The sequence below is a fragment of the Zootoca vivipara genome, chromosome 6 (genome assembly GCF_965207765.1).
Source record: "Zootoca vivipara chromosome 6, rZooViv2.hap1.1, whole genome shotgun sequence".
Lineage (NCBI taxonomy): Eukaryota > Metazoa > Chordata > Lepidosauria > Squamata > Lacertidae > Zootoca > Zootoca vivipara.
The window spans coordinates 77006062-77031770 of NC_142589.1; the positions used below are offsets into that span (position 1 = coordinate 77006062).

The following is a 25709-nucleotide window of genomic DNA, read 5'->3' on the forward strand; positions in this document are numbered from 1 at the left end:
AGCCCCAGCCCACGCAGACAGGGACCGATCGGAGGTCGGTCCGTCGTTTGTTCCCTTCCACTGCGGAAACTCCGCCGCCGGGGCTGCGCGCACGGGGAGAAGGCGGCGAGTGGCTCCGCCAAGGACATAATGCAGAACAGACCCGCAAAGGAACCCCTCAACAGTCTTTTGCCATTAAACTCCAACTTTTACACCATGCACTTTTTGCACCCGTGTGTGTAATCTACCTCTCTCTGAGGACCGCCAAGAGATAGACAAAGTGGGCTCCAGCCTTTAAGGTGCCACGGAAGACAGCCTCTCTGTCTTGTAGGCTTTTCTTTTTTAAAAAAACACCCCAAGAACTGCAAACTAACGCCTCTGCAAATGGACGCACCACCCTTCTTCAGTGGCATGCTTTACGTCTCCCCTCCAAACTAAACTAAATATAGGGCGGCACAGAGTTGGTGTGCCGCAGGATTTTTTTTCATAGAACAAGTGTGCCGTGGCCCAAAAAAGGTTGAGAAACACTGCAGTAGAGCATGAGACTCTTAATCTGAGGCTTGGGGGTTCGAGCCCCACATTTGGCAAAAGATCCCTGCATTACAGAGGGCTGCACGACCCTTCCAGTCCCTTCCAACTCTATGATTCTAAGCGGAGCCCTGGCGGACCAGACCAAAGGCCAGTCTAGCCCAGGACTCTGTTTCCCAAAGTAGCCAAAGCCTCTGAATACCAGTGCCTGGGGAATCCAAGGGGAAAGAGTGTGGCTTCTGCTTGTAGACTTCCCAAAGGCTGCCTGTATTTAAAGTACATGGAGTCCCCTGCCCCGAATCCTGGGATCTGTAGTTTGCTAAGAGTGCCAGGAATCTTAGCTCTCGGAGGGAATGCCCTGGACTAGATGGAGCTCTGGCACAACCCAGGAACGTGCACGGGGTGTTCTAAAATAAAAAGCCTATCATCATCAACACCATTACGAAGCCAACATACAGTCCAGGTGACTTTGCCGGATTCCCTCCACATCCTCGCCGTGAATGAATCGGTAGCAGCTTTTGCCCACGAGCTCCGAGGGGGTCAAGTCCATATAATCGCTGATCCTGGGAGGGGTGTGTGTGTCAGGGGAAGAAAGAGGAAAAAGGAAGGCAAATTACGGAAGGGCTGAGCAGCAGACCCATTTATTCCTACAGGGCCATCTGTGTGTACAGCACCTTTCAAGAAAGAGGTGTGACAGAGCCCTGCCCCAAGGAGCTTACAATTCAAACCAGGTAGAGAGAAACAACAGAAGCAACATGGGCAGGGGAAGAATATAGGATCAATTACATGGACTTTGGGCTCAGATACAATATAGGTGGGGGGCTGGGAGAGAGGAGCAGCAAATCCAGAGGCAGTAGCAGAAACCGGGGGGGGGGGGGGAATAAAGACAACAGAAAGGCACCACCCTTTGAAGTGCTGTGTGCGTAACTTCAATTTCCAACTTACTTGGACGCTGCTACTTTTTCAGCCGTCTCTGCCGACAGATGCCCGCGTTGCCCGAGAATGGCAAAAAGCAGCCCAGAGGGCTCTGGCAACCCACCTGCTCTCGCAGTACACGATCTGCAAGTCCATGTTGACCCGGAAGACAAACATGTGGCACTCGATGCGCACCTCGCTGAGCGTGGAAGGGGGCAGGGTGTGGGCCAGCGCCACCAGCCCCATCACGCGGCCCAGCATGGAGTGGGTGTGGGAGAAGGACGGCAGCCGGGGGCGGAGGCGGCCCGTTACATGGATCACCTGCAGGGGGTGAGGGAGAGCATGAGAAGCGGGTTTGAGGGAGGGGGCATGGACAGGAGAACCTTATCATCATTATCTTCTTCTTCTTCTTCTTCTTATTATCATCACCATCATCAAGAATGGCGCATAGGAAGTCATTTAAACAAAGTATTAATCTGGAAATAATTGGGATAATTGGAATAAAATTTGGGAAATCAACATAAAATTACAATATAAAAACACTTAATAAAAATACTTAAATCAATTAATACTAATGAATAAAAACTAATTAAAATACAGTGGTGCCTTGGTTTATGAACTTAATCCGTTCCGGAAGTCCGTTCTTAAACCAAAGCGTTCTTAAGCCAAGGCGTGCTTTCCCATAGCAGCGGGGGACTAAATTTTCAAATGGAACACACTCAACAGGAAGTGAAACATGTTCTTATTCCAAGGCAAAGTTCACAAACCAAAACATTTACATTTGCAGCGTTCTTAATCCAAGTTGTTCATAAAGCAAGCTGTTCTTAAACCAAGGTACCACTGTACGCTTAATTAAACAACAATTTAAAGCATCCCCATCTCCCTTAAAAACATTAATCTTACCAGAAGGCTGCTGGCCCATGCCTTCATTTCACCCCAAAAATGCCACACACCCCACAAAGGGACGACTTCCTTTGGTGTTGCCCCCTTTGGTGGTGGCCTGTACTTGGGACGACAGAATGGGTTTCAGAAAAGGAGGGACTCCTCCATGGAGCTACTGGGGGAACTTTGCAAGAAAAGGATCAAGTGTTTCAGTTTAGGAGCTGGGGGGCAACTTGGATGGCAAGTCATGAAAATTAGGGGTTCTATCCAACATTACCAAGAGCAGACCCATTGAACATAACTAGTTTGGGTTATGAGTAGACCCATTTTAGTGAGTCTACTCTCTGAGCAGAACTTTGTTGGATGTAACCATACAATGGGCATGGAGAAAGGCTTGTTTTTCCCACCTTCTGTAATATTAAAGTATGGAATTGTTCAGTGAATCTCAGCATTAGATTCAGTGAATGCGAAAGAACACTTATTCACAAAAGTGTGAAAGTTTTGCTTGTGGAACTCAGTGCCACAAGGCACTGTGCTGGCCAGCAACTCAGGTGGCTTTGAAAGCAGATTAAGCCCACCCACCGTGGACAAGTCTATTGACTAACTGTGATGACAACATGAAACCTCCAAATTCAGAAGCAGTCTACCTCTGAATCCCAGGTGCTTGGGGATGGATGGAAGGGCTGCTGCCTTCATGCCCTGGTCCAGCCACATCAACCACTTTGGCTCTAAGTGGAGGCTTATGTATTCTGCGCAACTACTTTTTTTCCCCAAATGGGAAAAAAGTTATTCTGCATGCCTTACTCTGCGCCTGTTAGCTGTGCGGGCAGGAGGCAAACATGAAAGCCCCAGGTCACGCCTTAAGGACTAGTGACTTGATTCTTTGCTGCTGTTTTCAGATGCACGTTGGGAATTCTGCACTTCCACTCCCCGCCACCACCACAAGACAGGCTGTCGACAGTGCCTCCCCACACCTTCAAGAGGAAGAAGACCCACAGCCAGAGTGGGCGTCATTTTACCTTGTAGCCAGAAGTTTTCACGTGAAGCCCTCTCTTGGTCAGGGTGGATTTCAGACGGATGAAAAAGGAGCGGTCCAAAGCGTCGCCCTCAGCAGAATGGGAGCTGGCTGGATCTAAGAGACAGAGACACCTTCTATATTAGGAGCTACCCCAAGAACATAAGCAGAGCCTGTTGGATCAGGCCCATGGCCCACGTAGTCCAGCATCCTGTCCTCACAATGGCCAACCAGCAAGCAGGATTCGAACACAAGAGCCCTCTGTGGCTTCCAGTAACTGGTGTTCAGAAACAACCATGTCATCCCCTCAGCAAGGGATCTGCTCCCACTCCTGAGAGGTGTGGCTTCATTCTGCTTCAAAATTACGCCAGCCATGAAGGAAGTGAAAGGCCATAGCTGGACATCAGGCAGAAGAAAGAAGCTGTGAGCTTGAGAACAGTGATTGCAGTGATAGTATCTATACCAATGATGGGCAACCTGTTGAGCTTGGTGTGTCAAAATTCGCCCAAAAACCGAGCATAACTCGGGTGGTGTGTCACTTCGAGGAAAAAACCCATAATTTCATGATATTTATAGTTTAAATAACAAAAATATATAATTGTAATATATAACTGTATTTAATAAACCAAAAACTAATTATTTAACCAAACCAAACCAAAAACCCCTCATTTATCACAAAGTGCCCAGAGTTGTTGAGCTTTTTGGGCGGAGCTGCTGACCAAAGTTTTGGAGGTTTTTTTGGGGGGTGCAAAAGTTGCTTTGCTTTTGGGGGGGTGCTGCAAAGCTGCTGCACTTTTTTTGGGGAAAGAGAACAGAAATAAATGACGAATAATACCTTCGCTAGAACTAACACCCAGCACTGACATAGTCTGCCAAAGCAACAACAACAAAAAAAACCCCAGCACATTACGGGTTAAAAAATGAACGCTGTTACACCCAATCATAGTCTGCCAAAGCGCCAGAAAAAACAGCACTGAAAGGGTTAAAAAACCAATCTCTGGCTACCAGCAGCAACAACAACAACAAAGGATCCTGGTTTTAACAGCAGAGACAAGCTCTAGGAGGAGCGGGAGAACAAATGGGGGGGGGGGACAACAACAACAGCACGAATGGGCCGATGGGGCGTGTGCCAGCAGTGAGGGCTCTGCATGTCACGTCTGACGCGCATGTCATAGGTTCACCATCACTGACCTATACAGTAACCCGGTGAAGAAGTCCAGGAGGATGCCAGCATGGTTAAACAGCCGTGTCAAGGACACTGTAAACGGTGAGCGGACTTCCTTTTAAGAAGCAGAAGTTTTGCCAAGTTTCTGGCAAAAGAAATGCAAGGCAAGCAAAGAAGGGGTTTGTGGTAGAAATGACTAAAGATGTAAAAAATAAAAATGAACACCATCCTTGGACACATTAGGAACAGGAAACCGAGGAGGCAGAAGACCTTTAGATGACTTTCCATAGAATGGAGAGTTTTGAAGAAGACTGGCAAATTGTATTTGCGCATTGGCCTTCCCCGTGGAAGATGTCCATATCTGGGCCATTGTTTTCATGCGGGGTGGGGTGGGGTGGGGTGGGGGTGAAGGGAAGCGTTTGCAGAGCTATGTCAAATGGAGGTGACAAAAGGGTGAACTTTAAGAGCTAATTGACAAATTACAAACTAACAAAAAGTCAGAGCCAGATGGCATTCACCCAAGAGCCCTTAAAGAACTCAAATGTAAAACTGCTGATCTTTTAACATAAATATTCAACGTTAAAAATCAGTTTCCTTCTTCCCAGAGGATTGGAAGGTAACCTGAGCATTTTTAATTTTTTTTAAGGAATGAGGTGGGCATTTGCTATTACAGACTCACCACCTTATTTTTTTCTCCTAGGTAAATTTGCAGGGACCATGATTAAAGCTAGTACATTTTTAAGCATGTGGAAGAACAAGCCATGTTGAGGAAGAATCAGCATGGTTTCTGCAATGGGAGGTCCTGCCTCACGATAGCCTTTTGTAATTGTTTGTAGGTCTCAAAAAACACATGGCCGTGGGTGATCTGGTAGACATGAGAGGTTGGATCAGATGCTAGTCATACTCAGACTTACTGAAATTAATAGACATGACTAACTTAGATTAATTTCACGGGTCTACTTTGAGCAGAACTTAGCTGGAAACAATCTTATATATCTGAACGTCCCAAAAGCTCACCAAAGGCTCTTGAGAGAACTTGGCAGTTATTGGGTAAGAAAGAGATCCTTATATGACTCAGTAACTGGTTGAAGGCCAAAGGCAGAGAGTAGTGATTCAATGGAGGCATGCAAGAAGAATCTGTGTTGTACCCAGCTTGACTTAATTCCTTCCCCATTGCTCTGGAGATTGCAGAAGGAGCAGTGATGTGGCCAAGAACTACATCAGATTACAACAAGCTATTGAAGGTCATAAAAACCAAAATGTGGATTGCAAAGAGCTCCACTAAGCGGGTGACCTTGGGCTAGTCGCTGCCTCTCTGCCCAGCCTACCTCAGAGGGTCGTTGTGGGAATTAAATAGGGAGGGGGAGAATTATATAATATAAATGCCACCTTGAGCTCCTTGGAGGAAGAAGGTGGGATACAAATGTAGTGAAATAAACAAAGAAATCCTAACCTAACCCAACTGTAACGAAACAAGCAACCACAGGAGGCTGCAATCAGGACTCACAGATCAGCCTTCACCAACCAGTTTGGACCACAAATCCCATCCGCTCCCATCAAAGCACAATTTAACCTACGGAACTGCCTGCCACACAACGAGGTACTGGCTCTTGGCTTAGCTTTTTATTGGGAGGGCGGGAACACTGACCAAGTATACATTTATTTAGCATTCTGCAGCTCCAAGGTCTAGAAGAAATGTTGTATCTGAGCAACCAGCGCTCCTTTTGCTTTCCTTCTCTCGGTTGTGGGGATCCCTGCTTCTCGTGTTTATAAAAGGGCCGCCCTTTCAGGTGTTTTGGACAATTCCCAGCAGCTCCCAGAGTTACACAACCACATGGGATCTGTAGTCCAAAACAGCTGGAGGGGGTGTAGTTTGGGGTGAGAGCTATCCTAGAGGAATCTAGCTAGCCAGGCCATGTTGAGAACAAGACTGCTGGATGAGACAGACCCCTCATCTGATCCAGCAGGTTTCCCCCGCCTTCCCCCCCCCCCATTCTTATGAGAACACACTCAGGGGCAGAACACTGATCTCGTATTCTCTTTTACTTTCCAGCTCAGTATAAATCTTTCACAAGTTCCCTGGATAAAAGCCGAGCAGGCGGATGCCAAACGAGCAGGGAGGAGACTCGAGATTCCGCTTCGCTCCTCTTTCTCTCTCTCCCTCGGTGTCCTTCGCAGGTGTGCAAGTGGGTGGGGGCTGAGGGCAAACGAGGCACCCGGTGGCAGCCTCTGACCCCCCTAGGTCAGCTTGCGGAGAAGCAGCAGGGAGAGCTACTGGAGACTCGCCGCCTGATCCTAGGCAGCAACGGCCCATCGGCCCAATGACGCTTGCAGCCAAGCAAGGGCGAAACAGGATCAAAGCAGCACAGGAAAAACACAGCAAGATGATCCCAGTGGTCCCTCTACAATCCTGTGATTCTACAATTCCCCTTTGTGCAATCACGGCTTCCCTCAGAGAATCCTGGGAGTTGTAGTTTGTTCAGGGCACTGAGAATTGTTAGGAGACCCACTGCTCCTCTCTCAGAGCTACAATTCCCAGAGTTCCCTGGGAGGAGGGATTGATTGTAAGCCAATCTGGGAACTGCAGCACTTAGGAGGGGGAACGAGCCTTAACAGGCAACAGTTCTGAGGATTCTTTGGCGAAAGCCATGTCTGCTTAGAGCTGAATCATAGAGTTTTAATTTTACAGTGTGAATGGGGCCAGGGTCATTTGTTCATCCAGGCTGGTGTTGCCTGCTCTGCCTTTTCCCCAACCTGGCACTCTCCAGGTGTTTTGAACTACAACTCCCATCAGTCGCTGCCAGCATGACCCATGGCCAGGGATGCTAGGAATTGTAGTCCAACACATCTGGAGGGCATGGAATTGGCAGCCCTTGGTCTAACACTGACCGGCAGTCCTTCTCCAGGGTTTCAGGCAGAAATCTCTCCCCGGCCCTACCTAGAGACACCAGGGATTGAACCTATGGCCTTCAGCACACATCACAGATGCTCTGGCGCTGAGCTATGACCCTTGCATGGATTCTCTTCCAGCTTTGGGGAAAAGGAAGTGAGCTCCACTGTTTGGAAGAGCAGAGGCCTGTGAGAAGATTCTGTGCCTGCGTTTCTGTCTGCCGTCAAAAATAAATTGGTACTAGATAAATAGACACGTAGCTTTAAAAATTAATCGTGTCGGCTATCTGGGCTATCCCCTCCCCTTTTCTTCAAAAGATTTATTTCCCACCAACTCCCTGGGGAGGGAAATGCTGGCCAGTGGGTAGAGCTAGAGGCATCCGTGGGGGAAGGGAGGCGGTCATTGTGCTCCAATTATGCACCCAGGTTTCTTCCCCTCTGTCTGCAAGAGAAAATAGTGTTCTGAAAGAGGATTCCAGATTGATTCATGATTCCAGCTTCCCACAAGCGTTTTCCTTGGGAGAAAACCCACTAGGGGCCGCAAACTCACACAACTGCACGTGATGCCGTTTGATCCCAGGAGCCTGAGCTGTAATATTCTAGGTTCAACCATTGCCGCGGCCACAAATTCACTTGGTCATGTGCATGTTCTTAGCCTCAGCAAGCCCAATCTGCAATGTCAAGTCTGCAGGGGTTGTCTACCTCGCTGGGGTGTTGTACAGATTGCTGAGCTAATGAAAGTGAAATGCTATATAGCCAGTATTATGGAAGAGGAGGAATCTGGGCGATGGGCTGCGAAAGTTGACAAAAAGAGAGACACTGGTGGGGGTAGACTAGTTCGGGACCAAGTTTTAATTCATTTATAAAGGCTAGTCTACACTGGACGTTAAACTGGCTTCAGTCATCATGGCTCTCAACCAAGAAACCTCTGATGAGATCCAGAAACGTCAAACGAAATTCCCTGTCACTGTTCCTTGGAGCCATGGGTGGTCTCCTCCTTGAAACAGACGGCTTTGTTCCCTGGAGGCGAGAGGGCGCCTCTGAGCATGCACCAAGTTCCTGTTCCTCATGACCTGAGCAACCGGACACAGTTTCCATGCTTGCAATACACTCATTCCCCAGTGTGCTTGAAGCATGGGCACACAAGAAAGTAAGAATAACCTGCTGGATCAGGCCGATGGCCCGTCGAGTCCAGCATCCTGTTCTCGCAGTGGCCAAGCAGACGCCCATTATGGGAAACCCACGAGCAGGATCCGAGCAAGCACAAGAGCCCTCTCCCCTCTTGCTGTTACCAGCAATTGGGATTCGTAAGCACAGCAGCCTCCAACTTCGGAGGCAGAGCCTAGCTCAGTTGCCCAGAGGGCATACATACCAGATTCAGAGGTCTCCGTCAGCCCAGAAGAAGAGGTGGCAGTGGCCAGAGTGGGTGCTTTCTGGCGCGTCGGGTGAGACGTCTCCGAGGGAGGCTTCAGGCCTAGCTGCTCAGCGACCTCAGGGTGGTCTCCAGGGTGGACGTAATCGAAGATGCTGCTCCCCGTCAGCTCCACCTGGAAGACAAAGAACACCTGGCTGCATCAGGAACAGAAGCAGGCTTCGATCTTTCGGGATTCTAAGCCCTCCTGCATTCTGATCCCCTTCTTACTCCTTACCCAGATTTATCGAGATCAGGGTGGTCCAACGCGTGGCCCTGGAGGCCTTTTTCAGCGGTCCTTGGCAACATTTGACAGCCCTCCACCCCAGCCCTCCGTGCTGCCATTGCACAGCCAGGTAAGCATGTCGCTGGGCTTTGGGAAGGAGGCGTGAGGACTCTGGCAGGGTCCTGGGGTTCTCCCTTTTCTTTCCCAAAACATAGTGCTTTGCCAGGTCTGGGACGGAAAAGGGAGGCTTTAGGACCCTGCCCCAGATCTTTGTGCCTCCTTGCTTGCTTATCTGGCTTTGGGAAGGCAGCAGGAGGGCTGGGGCAGGGGGAAGGTGCCCTCAATTTTTGCCTCAACCCCCCCCCCCCTGCAACAAAGCAGTGTTCTGTGCAGAAGTATTCTTCCGGCCCACTTAAACGCTGAAGGTTAACAAAGCAAGTTTACACGAACTTGGCTTTAGGATCCAGCCTCCAGAAAACCCCAGCTTTCGCTTTTTGTTTTAAAAAGAAGGCAGGTTTCTAGTCCTCGTTGCCCAAAAGTGCGCGGGCAACGCTCAACAAAGTCCAGAGGTGTGGATGAAGGAGGTTTTCAGGGGCCAGGGTGGGGGCTCCAACGCCCTGCTTAGTTATTTGTATTACTGTATATTAAAAGAGGTATACATTCCTGGTAGTCCTTTGCCCTCTTCCTGGGACCAGAAGAAACAGGGCGATACAATGCACTAAAAATAAATTATGCAGAACAGGAGGGGCAAAAACGCATTAACAATAATGAGAAGGAGGGGCGTGCACGTTCATGCATGCCCAGAATTTTCTTCCTGCAGAATCCCATTTGTCTTTATTTTATGTTTTTAAAGAGAATAGCAGATTCACTGCTCTGGGTTGCAATGTATAGTCACTGCCTCCAATATTAGACCAATGGCCCGTCTAGAAGAGCTGTCCAGCCTGACTGGCAGCTGCTCTTCCAGGCTCTCAGAGAAAAGAAGTTCCTTCCATCACCTGCCGCTACCTGATAATTTAGCCTGCCAGTGGTGCCACTGGCAATTAGACCTTCTGCATGCCAACCAGATGCTTTTCTACCTTTAAAACATAATAATGATGATGATGATGATGATGATGATGATGATAATGATAATAACAATAATTTATTATTTGTACCCCGCCCATCTGGGTGGGTTTCCCCAGCCACTCTGGGCGGCTTCCAACAAAGATTAAAATACATTAAAATGTCACACATTAAAAACTTCCCTAAACAGGGCTGCCTTCAGATGTCTCCTAAAAATCTGGTAGTTGTTTATCTCTTTGACATCTGGTGGGAGGGCGTTCCACATGGTGGGTGCCACTACTGAGAAGGCCCTCTGCCTGGTTCCCTGCAGCTTGGCTTCTTGTAGCGAGGGAACCGCCAGAAGGCCCTCGGCACTGGACCTCAGTGTCCGGGCAGAACAGTGGGGGTGGAGATGCTCCTTCAGGTATACAGGACCAAGGCCGTTTAGGACTTTAAAGGTCAGCACCAACACTTTGAATTGTGCTTGGAAACATACAGGATCCAGAGTTTTGGGTGTGTGTGTGTCAGTCTCCAGGCATTCCTCAATGCACTCCGCAATCAAGCTGCAGCCTTCCTGCCCGGTGTGATGTCTCTTGTTTTGTGGCTCCACCCTAGATTTTGGGGGAATCTGGGTGTGCTGGCACATCTGCATGCAGAAGGGGCCTGCCCTGCACAAACATCGAGAGGCAGCAGCTGAACGCAGCTGCTGCCCGAATGGGCCCCCGCAAAGGCAGCTAGGAGCACACAACCCAGCCTTCCCTGTTAGCCGCCACCCTCTCCCCAGGAATAAAATAAAATAAAAAGGTAGTCTCCCCCCGCCCCCCCCCTGCCACAGTGCCGTGACCTCCGAGCCACCCTGCCTGGGCACCTCATTAGCATGCAGGCAGCCAGGGAGCTGCATTGCCTGATTTGAATACTAAAGGTCAGCACTTCAGGTTAACGTAATGAATTGGGAGGGGGGGCGGACAGGAGAAAGGGATCAATAAATAATAATGCCGAGGTATCGGCAGGGTCAGGTGCATTCTAAAGGAGCCGCTCCTCATTAAAGATGCACCAGCAAAGGGCAATTTGACTGAAAGAGGCGAGGAAGGCGGAGGAGGAAGAAAAAGGGGGCGGCGGGTAAGGGGGGGGGGGACACGGAAAGCAGACCGGAGGAAAGGAAATATATTTACTGACCCCTCCTGCAGGGTTAAAGACCTCTAAAGAGCTGAGGCTTGTTAGCAACACACCTCTGGCCTCGCTGCTAAATTCTGTACAGCACCTGGCACCATGCTCCCCTCTTCCAGGGCTTGGGAAAGGCTGCCAATGGCTGCTAGCCACAACAGGGGTGCTCTGCTTCCACGGCGGAAGGTGGCAATGCTTCTGAACGCTCGTTGCAGGAGGGGAGAAGGCTCTTGTGCTTGAAGCCTGCTTCAGGGGTTTCCTAAAGGCATCTGGCTGGCCGCTGTGAGAACAGGATGCTGGACTCATTGGCCTGATCCAGCAGGTGCTTCTTATGTTCTTAAGGATGCCTCTCTGCAGCAGGAAGACCGCTGCAGATTAGATTGCCAAGTGAGGGGAAAACAGGTGATGCGTCCGATCATCACACCCTGCTTGCATGTCTTGCATGAGCTGCAAATGCCAAGATCACACACACACTCCTCCTTCTGTGTGCAGAATCTGACCGGACTGGGAGTTGCCTCTTTCTTCAACCCTGCCAAGCATCCTCTTCTGCACCTGAGGGGGCAGCAGGGTAGCTGAAGAGATGCAGAGAGAGCCTTGTGTCACACACAACTCTGTCCCCTCCGATGCCTTCAACCAAGCAACTGCTGCCTGAAGCAGCCGCCTCCCACTGCCTAACGGTTGGGCCGGCCCCAAGGAGCTGAAGGACCACGTTGGCCAGGCTCAGCCTTAAAGCTGTGGTTTTGGTTTGATTGTTTTTAAATGTGAAAGGCAGGAATTTGGGGGGAAAGTGTGGGTGGGATTCAAGGGAAGCACAGAGATGATGGAGAGGCGTTTCCAGTGCATTTGAAGCTCCTGTTTGAAGAGGAAGTTCAGAAACGCAGAATAATTCAGGGATGCACGAGACCCAGACGAACCGACTCCATTCCAGACCCAGTATGGAGAAGGAGCTGGCCAGCGGAGTCCTGATGAAATTTAGAGTGGGATGCAAGAGTCACCTTCCTTCTACACACACACACACACACACACACACACACACACACACACACACACACAGTACCTGTCTTCTTTTCCTCTCCCCCCCCCACCCCCGCCAGTCCCCTCTGCCTTTCTCCTACGGCCTCCGGCAAGGTCCTCTCCATCACAATTTAATGCTATATCAAAGGCTGCCTTCTCCTTGCCCGGGGTTTGCTCCAGTCTGGAATCTTTGCCAGAGAAGAGGTTGAAAGTGCCCAGTTTGTAAGTGGGGGGCCTCGGGGAGCAAAAATCAGCTTGAAAAGTGGAGCAGTCGCCTTGCCTCTCCCCGTCCCCCCCCCAGCCTGCAGCTGTTCTCAGGCACACCCCAACCCGATTGCGGGGAGTGGGGGGGGGGGGAGAAGGAAAGCACAGGAAGGAAGCCATCCAAAGAAAGCAGCAATGGGTGGGGAAGAACCAGGCTCAAGATTCGTTATTTACAATGTCTTCCCCATAATGATTCCACAAAGCATGGGCAGTGTGTACACTGAAAAAAATCCTGAATTCTAAACAATCAGGAGGTGTGTTTTGGCTTGCAGGGCCTCTCAAGATCTTCCCAAGACCAAAATAAAAATACACCTCTTGCACATGAGCATTTGGTTCTGTCACCCTTCTCTGCACGGGGGCAGATAAGGCCTGATTCTGACCCAGTTGCCTCCATGGTGTATTTTCCGGAGAAAAGCGGCCCACACCACTTACAGCCAGTCCTATCGGTGCTGCAAGCTCTTGGCCTCCGTTCAAAGCTCTTCTTTGAAGAGTTTGGTTCCTGGCGGGTAAGAGCAAAGGATCCTGGGGGCTGGAACGCTCCCGCCTAAATTCCAGCACCTGAGTTGGGTTTACTGGACTGTGGCAAACAAGCGGGGTTCAGATGCCAACTATGGGAGGCGGGTGGCACTCAAGCCAGATTCCCCCAGGATGAACTGGGTCTTCTTCGCTTGAGGCGCCCTCCCCCTTCTCTGTCTCAGTTTCCCTTCCTGCATAGCTGGAATCCTCGGGAACAGGAGGAATCAGTTGCCGGCATCCTCTCTTCCTCCTCCTCCTTCCTCCTTCTCCAAAAGGGAGATGTGCTGATGGAATGAGGCAGCTGTCACTCACATTGCACAAACTGCTGTTCCCGGGCCCGGCGCCAGCCGACTGACACCTCCTAACAACAGGGCTCTCTGCTGGCGGGGGTGGTCCCTTGCCTCCCCTTACCCCTTCATCCAGCTCTAATTGCTTAAGGGGAAATGGAAAGTTGAAAGGCAAAAGAGGTCTCGTTTGGCACTGCGCGGAGCGAAATTGGCGCTATTGATTGGTCGGGGCCGGAGCACGTTCCCCTCTGCTGATATTCAAATCCCGCCGTCAGCCCCCTGCTTTCACATTCTTGCCTTGTTGTCAAGGTGAAAATGAAAAATAAGAAAGCTTAAAAAGAAGAGGCAAAGCTTGCGGGGGGTGGGGGAGAACACACCGCTGAGTGACTTTCGCACACAGGAAGTGGGCCTGTCTCTCAGGAGAAATGGCCACGGTCGTTTTACAATTCGCTTTACGAATCCGCAGCTCTTCTGTTGCCTTTATGGATGATTCCTTCACAAGATGCGTTAATAAGGGAAGAGGCTAGAGGCGGGGAGTGAAGACTTGGTTGCGACCTTTTGTCTGTCCCAGCTCTCACTCGCAGCCACTGTCCCATCAAGCTGCAGAGCAGAAGTAGAGAAGGGAAGCAGGGCCTTGCCATTGGCTGCGCTCACAAACCGGCTCCTTTTGCTGTCGGCTCCCCGCGAGCACGGTTCCCTTCTCAGCCGCTTGCTACAAGAGATTTGAAACTCGAAGAACCAAGCTTGCTTTCTCCCCTCCTCCCTCCTCATCGCCTTTTCCTTTCATGCCACAGATTTTCAGAATGCAAGCTGTGGGAGGTGTGGGATCCTTTTTGGCCAAAGAGTCAGACAAAAACGCTTTAAACAAACATGTAAGTGACACTTAGTGGAATCAGCTTGCCGCCACCCCCACCCCAAAACCTGCAATTTAGGTCAATGCAAAAAATAAAAAAATGCTCACTGCTGTGAGGTCGCTCATCAAGCAGTGTGGCACCTGGGACAACAGTGGGAGTCCAGGCAATGGCAGACAGATGTTTTTGAGGGTACAAATAGGGTTAAGCGCTCCCTCCCTTTAGGGCAAACCACCATTTCCAGGGTGCTTTGCAAGGAAGACGTGTGGAATCTGGGGTTTGCAATTTGCTCTCCTCCCCAAGGTCTCCTGGAAAACATGCACATGTTGGGATTGTGGGGGGGGGGGGAGAGGACACTCTTCTCTTCTCCTCCCTCCCCCCTGGCTGCAACCCATCAATCGCAGCTCAGAAGGAAGGCCGATCATCAATTATCAGACAAAGCATGTTTAAATTGCATCGTTTGTAGCAGAGATAATTACCACGATTAATTATTCATGCGGCAGGGACTGTGAAGTGTTTATTGGGGGGGGGGCTGGAAATCGGCAGGCCAGGAAGGGGAGCGATGTTCTCTGTTGGGAAGTGGGACCCAGAACACTGAAGCATGGGGAGAGCACACTTCGCCAGGAGGCAAAGGATGACGCCTTCGGCTCAAAAGTTTCTCATGCAGCCAGGCCCAAGGAAACATCCTGTGGAACTTGGAAGCTCACTCTCTCAAGCTTGAGCACACAAAGGCAGCCCAATTTAAGGAAAGAGGAGAGAGGGAGGGAGGGAGGGAGGGAGGGAGGGAGGGAGGGAGAGAGAGAGAGAGAGAGAGAGAGAGAGAGAGAGAGAGAGAGAGAGAGAGAGAGAGAGAGAGAGAGAGAGAGATGCCTCACTCTCATAGATCATAGAACCATACTGTTGGAAGGGAACCCTGAGTGTCATCCAGTCCAACCCCCTGCAATGCAAAAATATGCAGCTGTTCCTTACAGGGATCACAGACATACATCTGAAGGCAGCCCTGTTTAGGGAAGGTTTTAATGACTGGTGTTCTATTGTATTTTTAATCTTTGTTGGAAGCCGCCCAGAGTGGCTGGGGAAACCCTGCCAGAAGGAGCAGGGTATAAATAATTTCTTCTTCTTCTTCTCCTTCTTCTTCGGCAATCACTTGTAGCCGAGTAAGATTGTCTTCCATAAACACGGTTTTAACAATGAGTCCGTAAGTGCCTGTGGAGGCCAATTCGGGATCCACACGTCCTTCCACAGTGGGGACACATTGGTTTCCGGGCGGGAGTTTATCATGGTGTGGATTTGCCAAGCATGGCTTCCTCTTAGCACATTTCTCCCTTGCAAAACTAAGGGCGTTTCCAAACCACCTGTTTGTTGAGCATTCATCCAGATTGGTTTGCAGGGAGATCAGCTACACTGGCTATTTGATGAGCAATCATTCTGATTTGTTTGCAAGAGGAGAGAGAAACTGCTGCTGCAGGAGAGCAAGTGTTATCCCACACTTTTCTCTGCACTTGCCTTTAGGCGTCATTCTGGGTAGCTGAGATCGTATCTCACTGCATTTTAGAAATTGTATTCGTATGTATACATTTTTTTTGGTCAGATTAAAGTTGCATTTTTACTCCTTGTACACATTTCAGCAGCATTTTGTGTCCACTCCACCCCCCGCTCTTGCCCAATCCTGTTCCCTCTCCCAGAATCACTTGTGGAGTCCTAGATCCCTGGTCACCAGATGTTTTTGAGCGCAACTGTGCTGGCTGGAGCGGATGAGAATTGTCGTCCAAAACAGCTGGAGGGCACCAGGTTGACAAAGGCTGCTCTAGCACGTCTGGCCTCAACCTCCTAAGCTAAACAAGCCAACTGCCTTTATGCATGGGTAAAAAGGACTGTCCTCATGAGGACTACAGACATGCGCTCTCTCCCTATTAAAATGGCAGCAGAGATCCTCAGAAGTCTGCAGAAGCTCCCAGCGAGGCGTGCTTAGAGAATGCCATAGTAAGCAAATTATGGGTTGGCTGCAACCATTCCTGCCCATTCCAGCTGTCCAACAGTATCTGGTTGCAGCCCACAAAGTATATATGGGAGCCTGCAGATTCTCCACCTTGCAGACACTGCAGAGAATAATCTTGCCTATTCTCAGCGCAACCCCCGCCCGGCTGCATAATACTCATGCGCTATACATCTGGCCGCAAGAGTGGGGTTTTTTTCTCCCTCTTTTATTTCCAGTCTGTGCATGTATTATTCATGTTTTAGCACACAGCTCACACAACTCCTACCTGCGAGAGCCCAAGGTAAATAGACACCGTCTCGGAGATGTAAAGGAATTTTCCCTCCTGGTTCAGTGCAAACACAAACCCATCCAGAGACTGTGGAGAGAGAGAACACAGAAAAAACATTTATATTATATAGATGTGTTTCCCCACCCCCACTCCAAATAATACAGGCTGGTGCTTTTGCCAAGCAGAGGGGAAAGGCGGAAAGAAAGTTATGTGTCACACCAACAAGGTTGGTCCAGGTGTAGGGAAGATTCCAAAATTATTACGATTTTATTTATTAGATTTGTACACTGCCCTTCGTCCGAAGATCACAGGGTGGTTCACAGCATAAAACCTTGCTGCAAAACTCCCAGGGCATTACATCATAGGGACTAGAAACTCTACCCCAAATCAAACCTTGGTAAATCCAGTTCCTTATTTGGTTTAGTGCCCCAAAAGATCCAGCAACCCAATGCATTAAAAATAGGGCAGCAAGCTTTAAAATGATTGATCAGTGCAGCTATTAACTGCAGCTTAAAATGAGCCCATTGATTAATTAATGGGTGAGAAGGGATCTTGCCAGCTTCCAAGCTGGATAGCAAGCAAAACATTGCAGAAGGCCTTTTCCTTCCTTCCTTATTTTTACTTATATAAACTATTACCTGCCTCACATTTAAAGATGGGGAGGGGGTTCTCTCCTCCTCCAGGGATGATTTTGCAACATGCAAGCAGTGTTAGAAATCCAGCAATATAAGCTAGGCTCCAAGTGGCACCTTAAACCTAGGAATGTCTATTTGCGAGGGGTTTGCACTAGATGACTCTCAGGATCCCTTCCAACGCTACCATTTTACTATTCTATGATCTCTGCTACATAACTTGACTGCAGCTTGCTCTTACAACAATTCACTTGTCCCTGTGTGCAAGGAGGAGAGACACACGCCGTGGAAATGGAACTGGTATTAACTATGGACTAAGGCAGAGGTTTTTAAACTGGGTGGTCAACCTGGCACCCAGAGATCTCCATGCATCTGCAATTGGATCCACACCAGTAGCAAAACGCACCTGGCGCCCTGGGGAATGTTGAACACTGCATGCAAACATATTTAAGTTCAGATCAAGTAAGCAAAATGGGGGGGGGGGAGATAAATTAATTTAAAACAGGAAGCACCTTCAGATTGGGCTGGCAGCCCATGTTAAAGACGTACCGTACTTTTCCGCGTATAAGACAAGGGTTTTTTACTCCAAAATAGTGTTAAAAAACGGGGGTTGTCTTATACACGGAGAGTGGGTAGGGGGGACATGTGATTCATAGGCGATTGGGTTGGTGATTGGTGGCTGCGACAAAGGCTGGTTTGTATTGGCTGGTGCTGCGGCAATTGTGCGTGTGATTGTCGGCCACTGCTGGCGATCGGGCAGGTGTTTTGGCTTCTGCGATGCAAGCGATTGTCAACACCTATCCGTTTACTGTATCCCCACCCCCACCCCGGAAAAGCTCAACAACACGGGGAATTCCTCCCCCCAAAAAGATCAACAAGTAGGGGGCGTGTTATACACGGAAAAATAAGGTATGCGCAGAAAACCCGGCAATGGCAGGCTATGAAGGTAAGCTGCTGCCTTGCACAGAGACAAACCGTTGGCCCATCTAGCCAGGCTTGGCCTGCTCTGGCTGGCAGCGACTCTCCAGGCGAAGGGCTCTTCCACAACTTTCCCATCCACCACAGATTGTTTTTTATGAGGACTGAACCTGCGACCTCCTGCAGGCAAGATATGCGCTCTACCGTTGAGTTAGGGGCTCCTCTAGCACCAGGTGAGTAGGGGGGCTGTTCCTGAGTGGATTTTCCTCTCCCACTCCTGACTCCCAGGCTTCACACACACCCCAAATATGAAGTCAGACGCCAATCTGCATGTGATGAAGAGGACTCTCGTTCACGGAACCTTGTTAAACTACAATAAACGTGCCTGTTGTTAAGGTGCCACAAGGCTCTTTGTCGCTTCTGCCAAAACAGGCGGCATGGCAACACCCCAGGAACGTTATTTGCTACAGAAGAAGTACCCCACAAAATAGCTGCTTGCAAGGGCTGGGCAACGTCAAGACTAGAGCCAAGTCAATACCAAAGGACAAAAAGTCACCCAAAGCGGTCCTGGAATTACGACTAAGAATAAGTATTTGACTGTGTCGACCGTAGCAAACTATGGCAAGTTCTTAAAGAAATGGGAGTGCCTGATCACCTCATCTGTCTCTTGAGAAATCTCTGTGCGGGACAAAAAGCTACGGTTAGAACTAGATATGGAATAACTGATTGGTTCAAAATTGGGAAAGGAGTACGACAAGGCTGTATATTGTCTCCCTGCTTATTTAGCATATATGAAGATTCCTCATGCGAAAGGCTGGACTGGATGAATCCCAAGATGGAATTAAGATTGCAGGAAGAAATATCAACAACCTCAGATATGCTGATGACACAACCTTGATGGCAGAAAGTGAGGGGGAATTAAAGAACCTTTTAATGAGGGTGAAAGAGGAGAGCGCAAAATATGGTCTGAAGCTCAACATCAAAAAAACTAAAATCATGGCCACTGGTCCCATCACCTCCTGGCAAGTAGAAGGGGAAGAAATGGAGGCAGTGAGAGATTTTACTTTCTTGGGCTCCATGATCACTGCAGATGGTGACAGCAGTCACAAAATTAAAAGATGCCTGCTTCTTGGGAGAAAAGCAATGACAAACCTAGACAGCATCTTAAAAAGCAGAGAAATCACCTTGCCGACAAAGGTCCATATAGTTAAAGCTATTGTTTTTCCAGTAGTGAGGTATGGAAGTGAGAGCTGGACCATAAAGAAGGCTGATCGCCGAAGAATTGATGCTTTTGAATTATGGTGCTGGAGGAGACTCTTGAGAGTCTCATGGACTGCAAGAAGATCAAACCTATCCATTCTGAAGGAAATCAGCCCTGAGTGCTCACTGGAAGGACAGATCCTGAAGCTGAGGCTCCAATACTTTGGCCACCTCATGAGAAGAGAAAACTTCCTGGAAAAGACCCTGATGTTGGGAAGGACGGAGGGCACAAGGAGAAGGGGACGACAGAGGATGAGATGGCTGGACAGTGTTATCGAAACTACGAACATGAGTCTGACCAAACTGCGGGAGGCAGCGGAAGACAGCAGTGCCTGGAGTTCTATGGTCCATGGGGTCACGAAGAGTCGGACACGACTAAACGACTAAACAACAACAACAAGAATATTAGGGTTTGTTTTGAACAAAAAGGCATTCCTAAACGTCATCGTAGTGAAGGCAGGCTTGGAACAGAAAGAACAGCAGTTGTCGGTATAGCATGAGACCCTTACTCTCAGGGTCGTGGGTTCAAGCCCCACGTTGGGCAAAAAGATTCTTGCATTGCCCAAGGAGGTTGGGGTAGATGACTCTTGTGGTTCCTTCCAACTCTCTGTCAACCAACCAATCTCAACCCTTTACTGGCATATAGACGAGGTTCCGAAAAGTTCAGTACAATAAAATTGTAGCAGCACCTGCATCTAACAGTTAAAATACTGTTGTGTAATGTTTGCGAATCCTCAGTGTGGGTTGCAGAAACCTGGCTGCTATCTCCATCTTATCTCCATGCTGAGTAAACATTAGGAAGACTACCTTGCAATTCGTCCAATGGCCACTACCTTCTAATTAACCAGCTGATTAATGAACATAGATTGAATTGCCTGATACAAAGGGCAGGGCAAAAGAACTATAGTTCTATAAAGTCTCAGGAGCCAGGGGGGTTGCCAAATAAGATATTCAGTGTTCTGGGGGATGGGGTGGGGCTTAAGACCCTGAACAGCTCCTACCCACCACTCAAGCTACGTCCGGTGCCCACTGCCAGCCCCTGGAAACCAGCTGCTGGGAATCACAAGCTGGGAGAGTTCTGGTGCAGCGCGTCCAGCCCAAAGGCTTCCCATGTGGGCATCTGGTTGGCCATTGTGAGAACAGGATACTGGACAGAATAGGGTCCTTGGCCTGGTTCGGAAGGGCTCCTTCTTACGCAAGATAAAATACCGCTAAACAGTTGCTAAAAACCAAAAAAGGGCCTTTTCCGCAGTGGCTCCTCGTTTGTGGAACGCTCTCCCCAGAGAAGTTCGCCTGGCACCTTCATTATACGCCTTTAGGCGCCAGATGAAAATGTTCCTCTTCAAGCAGGCCTTTGGCTAACATCCTATATCCTGTTAAATGTGTTTGTTGGAAGGGTTCATTTGTTTGTTTGTTCTTGTTTTTATTATGTATTTCGTGTTTTTCTTATCTCTCATTTTCATGCTGTGAACAGCCTTGAGATCTACAGATCCAAGAGCAGAGGACCTATTTAATAAATGAAAATAAATAATGAGAAAGCCTTGCAAATCTGCTTTGTTCCCACAGGGTCACAGAACCTAGCCTCTCTCTGGTCAGGGTTTGGGTTACCTTGACAGAGAGTTTTGACAGAGAGCATTTGTGGGGGTCTTTAAAAAAAAAAAAAGCTCAGAGTACACCTTGCATCCCAACAGGGACCTCTGGCTTCAGAAACAGATTTGAAAGTGCATGTAAACATTGACATTATTTCTCCCTAACTAGATTTGCCTACTTTGCTTTTAAAGCCACCCAAAGTTGGTGGTCATCTTTACCTCTTGGGGGAGCGAATTAACCCTGCGCTGTGCAAAGAAATAACTTATTTTGCCTGCCCTGAAGCTTACCATATTCAGCTTTGTTGGGTGACCCCAGATTGCAGTGTTTTACCGTGACAAGGAGGAAAACTTTCTTTCCACTTTCTCCAAATTGAGCATAAATTTTATGCACCTCCGTGTGAATTTAAGATCTGCACAATCCCAAAGAGGGCACCTAGAAGCAGCTGTTTTAAAGTACAGGAACATCTGGAAATTCCCTGGGCAAAGAGGAGAGGAGGCACCAAACCCTCTCCACAAAATAAGGAGCAAGAAAGCCCTGAATATTTGCGATGAGCAAAGACCAGATAGAGAGAGGGAGAGCAACCTCTTCAGGGTTCATCCAGGGAGGAGAGCTGAATAAGGCCGAGAGGGGGAGGGGAGAAGAGCCACAGCCAAAAGTTTTTTCCCCCTTTGCTTCTTCACCCCCACTCCAAACTGTTCCAGAAAACAGGAAGCTGCTCCCCAAGGAGACACAGGACGGAAGCCTCAGACGTCCCCTTTGAATCTCGCCATGGCAAATGTTAGCAAACGCCAAAAAATGCCCAGTTTTCGGGTCCCCGGCCAAATCTCTTTAAAGCTGGATGATGATGTCCTCTCCTAAGGCAACGTTTGAAGCAGTTTGCGAAACCGGTCCCAAGGCAGTTGGGCAGAAACGGCTCTGCAAGCTCCAAGGGGAGGACTTTAAGGGCGCAATGCTGAGTTCACCCTCCTTTCGTTTTGCAAAGTCCGGGCAATAAATCCCTGTATGGAGGGATGAATGTTAACCTGCCCCCTCTGAGGCTGCAACAATGCCCAGGGCTGGAAAGTGGGATCGGGGCCAAATGACATGTTATATGCCAACTGGTGTACTGGTCCCAGGGGGATGTGGGGTGGGGTGGGGAGGAGCAGATTTGAAGCATGGAAGTGGCTCGTGTAACCCTTTCCTCACCTGCTTTGCCCTGAACTCAAAATCACCTGCTTCTTTCCCTCCCCAGGTTCAAAAGACATTATTTACCCTCACAAGCACACATTTAAAAAGCTGGAAAGGGGGAGTCATCGCCATTTGCACAGGAAGAAGTTAAGCATCCCACTTTGCTTCTCTACTCTAGATAGCCTGTTCCCGAAGAAACTTCTCATTCAAAATAAACAGGCTGGGGAGTCTGTCAGGGCACAACACATTTGCCTCTGAAATGTAGTTTCGCTCTGAAAGGAAGTTTAAACAAGCAGAAGTTCAGCAAAATTTCTAGTCCATGTGATTGCCAGGATAAGCTAGAGGATGAACCAGCCAGGATAAGCTAAAGGATGAACCAGCAGTGCCTAATGAAATCTTTGGAGCCCGGAGAAAGGGAGTTTTCCAACTGGGGTGGGGTTACCCTGGTGCAAAATTCAGACTTTGGTGCCTCCGAGTATTGCTTCACACCCAAAATAAGTCAGGTGTGCTTTCACAGTTGGCATCCCTCAGATGAAGTGAGCCACAGACAGTGTCTTTTCCCATAATCAAGTAGCTTTGTCTGCTCTATTCTGCCTTGCTCAGACCCCACCAGGGCTCCTGTGTCCAGTTCTGGGCGCCACAATATAAGGAGGACATTGGCAATATGGGGCATGTGCAATGGAAGGGGACCAAGATGACCAAAGGCCTGGAAACTAAGCCTTATGAGGAGCGGTTGACGGAGCTGGGTATGTTTAGCCTGGAAAGGAGAGGAGATGTGATAGCCATCTTCAAATACCTCACGTGGAAGATGAAGCAAGCTTGTTTTATGCTGTTCTGGAGGGTAGAACTCGAACCCATGGCTTCAAGTTACAAGAAAGGAGATTCCAACTAAACATCACGAAGAGCTTTTTTGACAGTGAGAGCTGAAGGAGACAGTGGAGGTTGTGGACTCTCCTTCCTTGGAGGTTTTCTAAGAAGGGGTTGGATGGCCATCTGTCATGGATACTTTAGTTGAGATTCCTGCACTGTAGGGGGTTGGACTAGAAGACCTCTGGCGTCCCTCCCAGCTCTACAATTCAACGATTCTATGAGTCTCCTCCCCAAAAATAAAAATTATGGAGCTTGCACTACCATAATCCCTGTCCTGGGACATGGGGGCTCCTCTTAGCCCCCCGATCTCTCACCCCCTGCCTCTCTCCCGAGGCCTGCCCTGCAGCAACAATGCCTCTTTATACCAATGGGATATATTTGCACAAGTATGATGTTTCCCCCACGAAGGAGCCTGGGTGGTGTGGAGGGGGAGAGGAAGAGAGAAGAGAAGAGAGGAGAGAGAGAGAGAGAGAAAGAGAGAGGAGAGGAGAGAGAGAGAGAGAAAGAGAGAGGAATAGCAGGAGATGAATGGAACCGACAGCCACGTTAACATTCCAGCACGTTAATTACTGCTGACAGATAAAATTGCTTTTTTTATCATCATCAAGTGGTTTCGATGTGCCGGCCGGAGGTCATTGCTGTGGCAATTAAATGGTTGACACCACATGATGGGGACGTCTCTGCAGGGGGGCGGGGGGGGGCGGCTATAAACAGTGAGGAAGAGAGGTATGCCTGGATCAATCCCTAGATCTCATTTTGCCAGATTTTCAGCACATGCACATGAAGAAAAACATGCTTGGCGCAGGTAGCAAAAGTAGCAGAACCAGGGGAAGAGAGACAGAGAGAGCCGCAGTGTAAGCTGCAGGTTCTGGGGGACCCTCATTGGGGGAAGGAGCCCTCTGTGGGCCCCCCACATCAGTGAACCAACCTCCCCGCACTGCTTCTCACCAGCTGCTGAGCAAGCAGGCCGCACTGACTCCAGCCTCTGCTTTTCTCCTAAGAACGCAGGCAGCTACAGGTATATATATTCATTCATTCATTCATTCTTTCATTCATTCAAACTTTATTGGCATAATAGTTACAGACCACTGGGTTCCATCTTCCTCTGTACTGCCTGCACTGGCCGGCAGCAGTGTCTCTCTGGGGTTTGGGGCAAGAACCTCTCCCAGTGTCACCTGAAGAATCCATGTGACCATGGTGAGCTCCTGTTGCTCTGTCCCAGCTCCCGCCAACCTAGAGTTCAAAAGCATGCCAGTGCAAGTAGATAAATAGGTACTGCTGCGGTGGGAAGGTAAACGGCGTTTCCGTGCGCTCTGGTTTCCGTCACGGTGTTCCGTTGCGCCAGAAGCGGTTTAGTCCTGCTGCGTACATGACCCAGAAAGCTGTCTGTGGACAGACGCCAGCTCCCTTCAGCCTAAAAGCGAGATGAGCGCCGCAACCCCATAGTTGCCTTTGGCTGGATGTAACTTTTTACCTTTATCTTTTTACTTTTACCTACCAGGGATCATAACTGCGTGCAAGGTGCCCATGCTGGCTGGGGCAGATGGAAGCTGCAGGACAAAGCATCCAAGAGCCCCCAGGCATGAGGATGGAGGGATTGTGCCAAAGACTTCACAGGAAAGAGGGGCTTCAAGGAACGGCTTGGAGGAGCTGAGAGGAGAGGCCTCCTGCAGCATCATTTCCCCATCCAGCAGGTGAGGAGCTGCAGGACCACGGACAGTTCCAAACAGGCAACTTGCTCAGCAGAAGCTGAGAGCACAGAAGCCTCGGAGCTCTCTCTTCTCTCTCTCCTAGGTTCTGGGGCCGGGCCCTGGCAAATCCTTAAAGGACAAACCACTGAGAAGCTTCATTTGTGTCATGAACTGGCAGAACAACAGGAAGGAGAAAGAGGATCCGGGTGTAGCCGGGACTGGGGCACAAGGGGGCAAGCTGGGGATGGGGAAGGAGATGTTGGTATAGAAGCACTCACGGGATGACGAAGAATGGCGAGGGGATGGGGGACAGTGCACAGGACCCAGAGCCAGAGCGGACCCTGTCTCCATGAACACAAAGGGCTCCGAGGCATAGGGAGAAGTGGGTGGGGCGCTCTACGAGGCTGGGGCAGGCAAGGACCCACAGGCCAGCTCACCAGCTGACCAATGCAGCTTGCTAGCTCTGGGAGGAAGCCTTGATGGATTCTAGGCCATGGGATGCAGGTGTTTTGAGGATGCAACAAGGAAGCAGCAAGGGGGAAAGGATACAGCAATGGAAAGATCGGTGGGTCAAGCCCATGGTGGTCCTGGAATGTAGGAAGGTAAGAAGAAGCCTGCTGGATTAGGCCAATGGCCCATCTAGTCCAGCATCCTGTTCTCACAGCGGCCAACTAGATGCCTGTGGGATCTGAGCACAAGAGCCCTCTCCCCTCCTGTGGTTTCCAGCAACTGGGATTCAGAAGCATTGCTTCCTCCAAATATGGAAGCAGAGCATCGCTGTTTGTGGCTCGTAGCCATCAATAGTCTTATTCTCCTCTGTGAATTTGTCCAATCCTCTTTTGAAGCCATCCAAGCCGGTGGCCGTTGCTACGTCTCTCGAAAGCAAACTCTATGCTCTGACTCTGCGCTGGTGTGAAGGCTTCCTTTTCTCTCTCCTGAATCTTCCCAACATTCAGGTGTCCACAAGTTCTGGGAGTTACGAGAGAGAGAGAGAGATAAACTTTTCCACACTCGCTTTTCTCCATTCCGTGCATCGTTCCACGGATTTCTATCCTGTCACATGGGACGGAAGGACAAAGGGACTTGCTGCCGGATCCGAGAGCGGTCAGGAAACCAGGAGAGGGATTTAAGGGCCTGCATCCCATGGTCAGAGCAACGGAAAAAGAC

At 49.4% G+C, this 25709-nt stretch overlaps 1 protein-coding gene across 1 annotated transcript in view; it reads right to left on the reverse strand.

Annotated features, from left to right (window-relative positions):
- NPAS1 (neuronal PAS domain protein 1) overlaps positions 1 to 25709 on the reverse strand; it is a 71093-nt gene that overhangs the window by 9887 nt on the left and 35497 nt on the right. The window contains exons 4-8 of the mRNA XM_035120195.3: positions 16412 to 16501; positions 8746 to 8920; positions 3324 to 3436; positions 1547 to 1743; positions 964 to 1070 (exon numbers count right to left, since the gene is read on the reverse strand). Of these exons, the coding sequence (XP_034976086.3) occupies positions 964 to 1070; positions 1547 to 1743; positions 3324 to 3436; positions 8746 to 8920; positions 16412 to 16501 (682 nt within the window). The remainder of the gene's footprint in view (positions 1 to 963; positions 1071 to 1546; positions 1744 to 3323; positions 3437 to 8745; positions 8921 to 16411; positions 16502 to 25709) is intronic.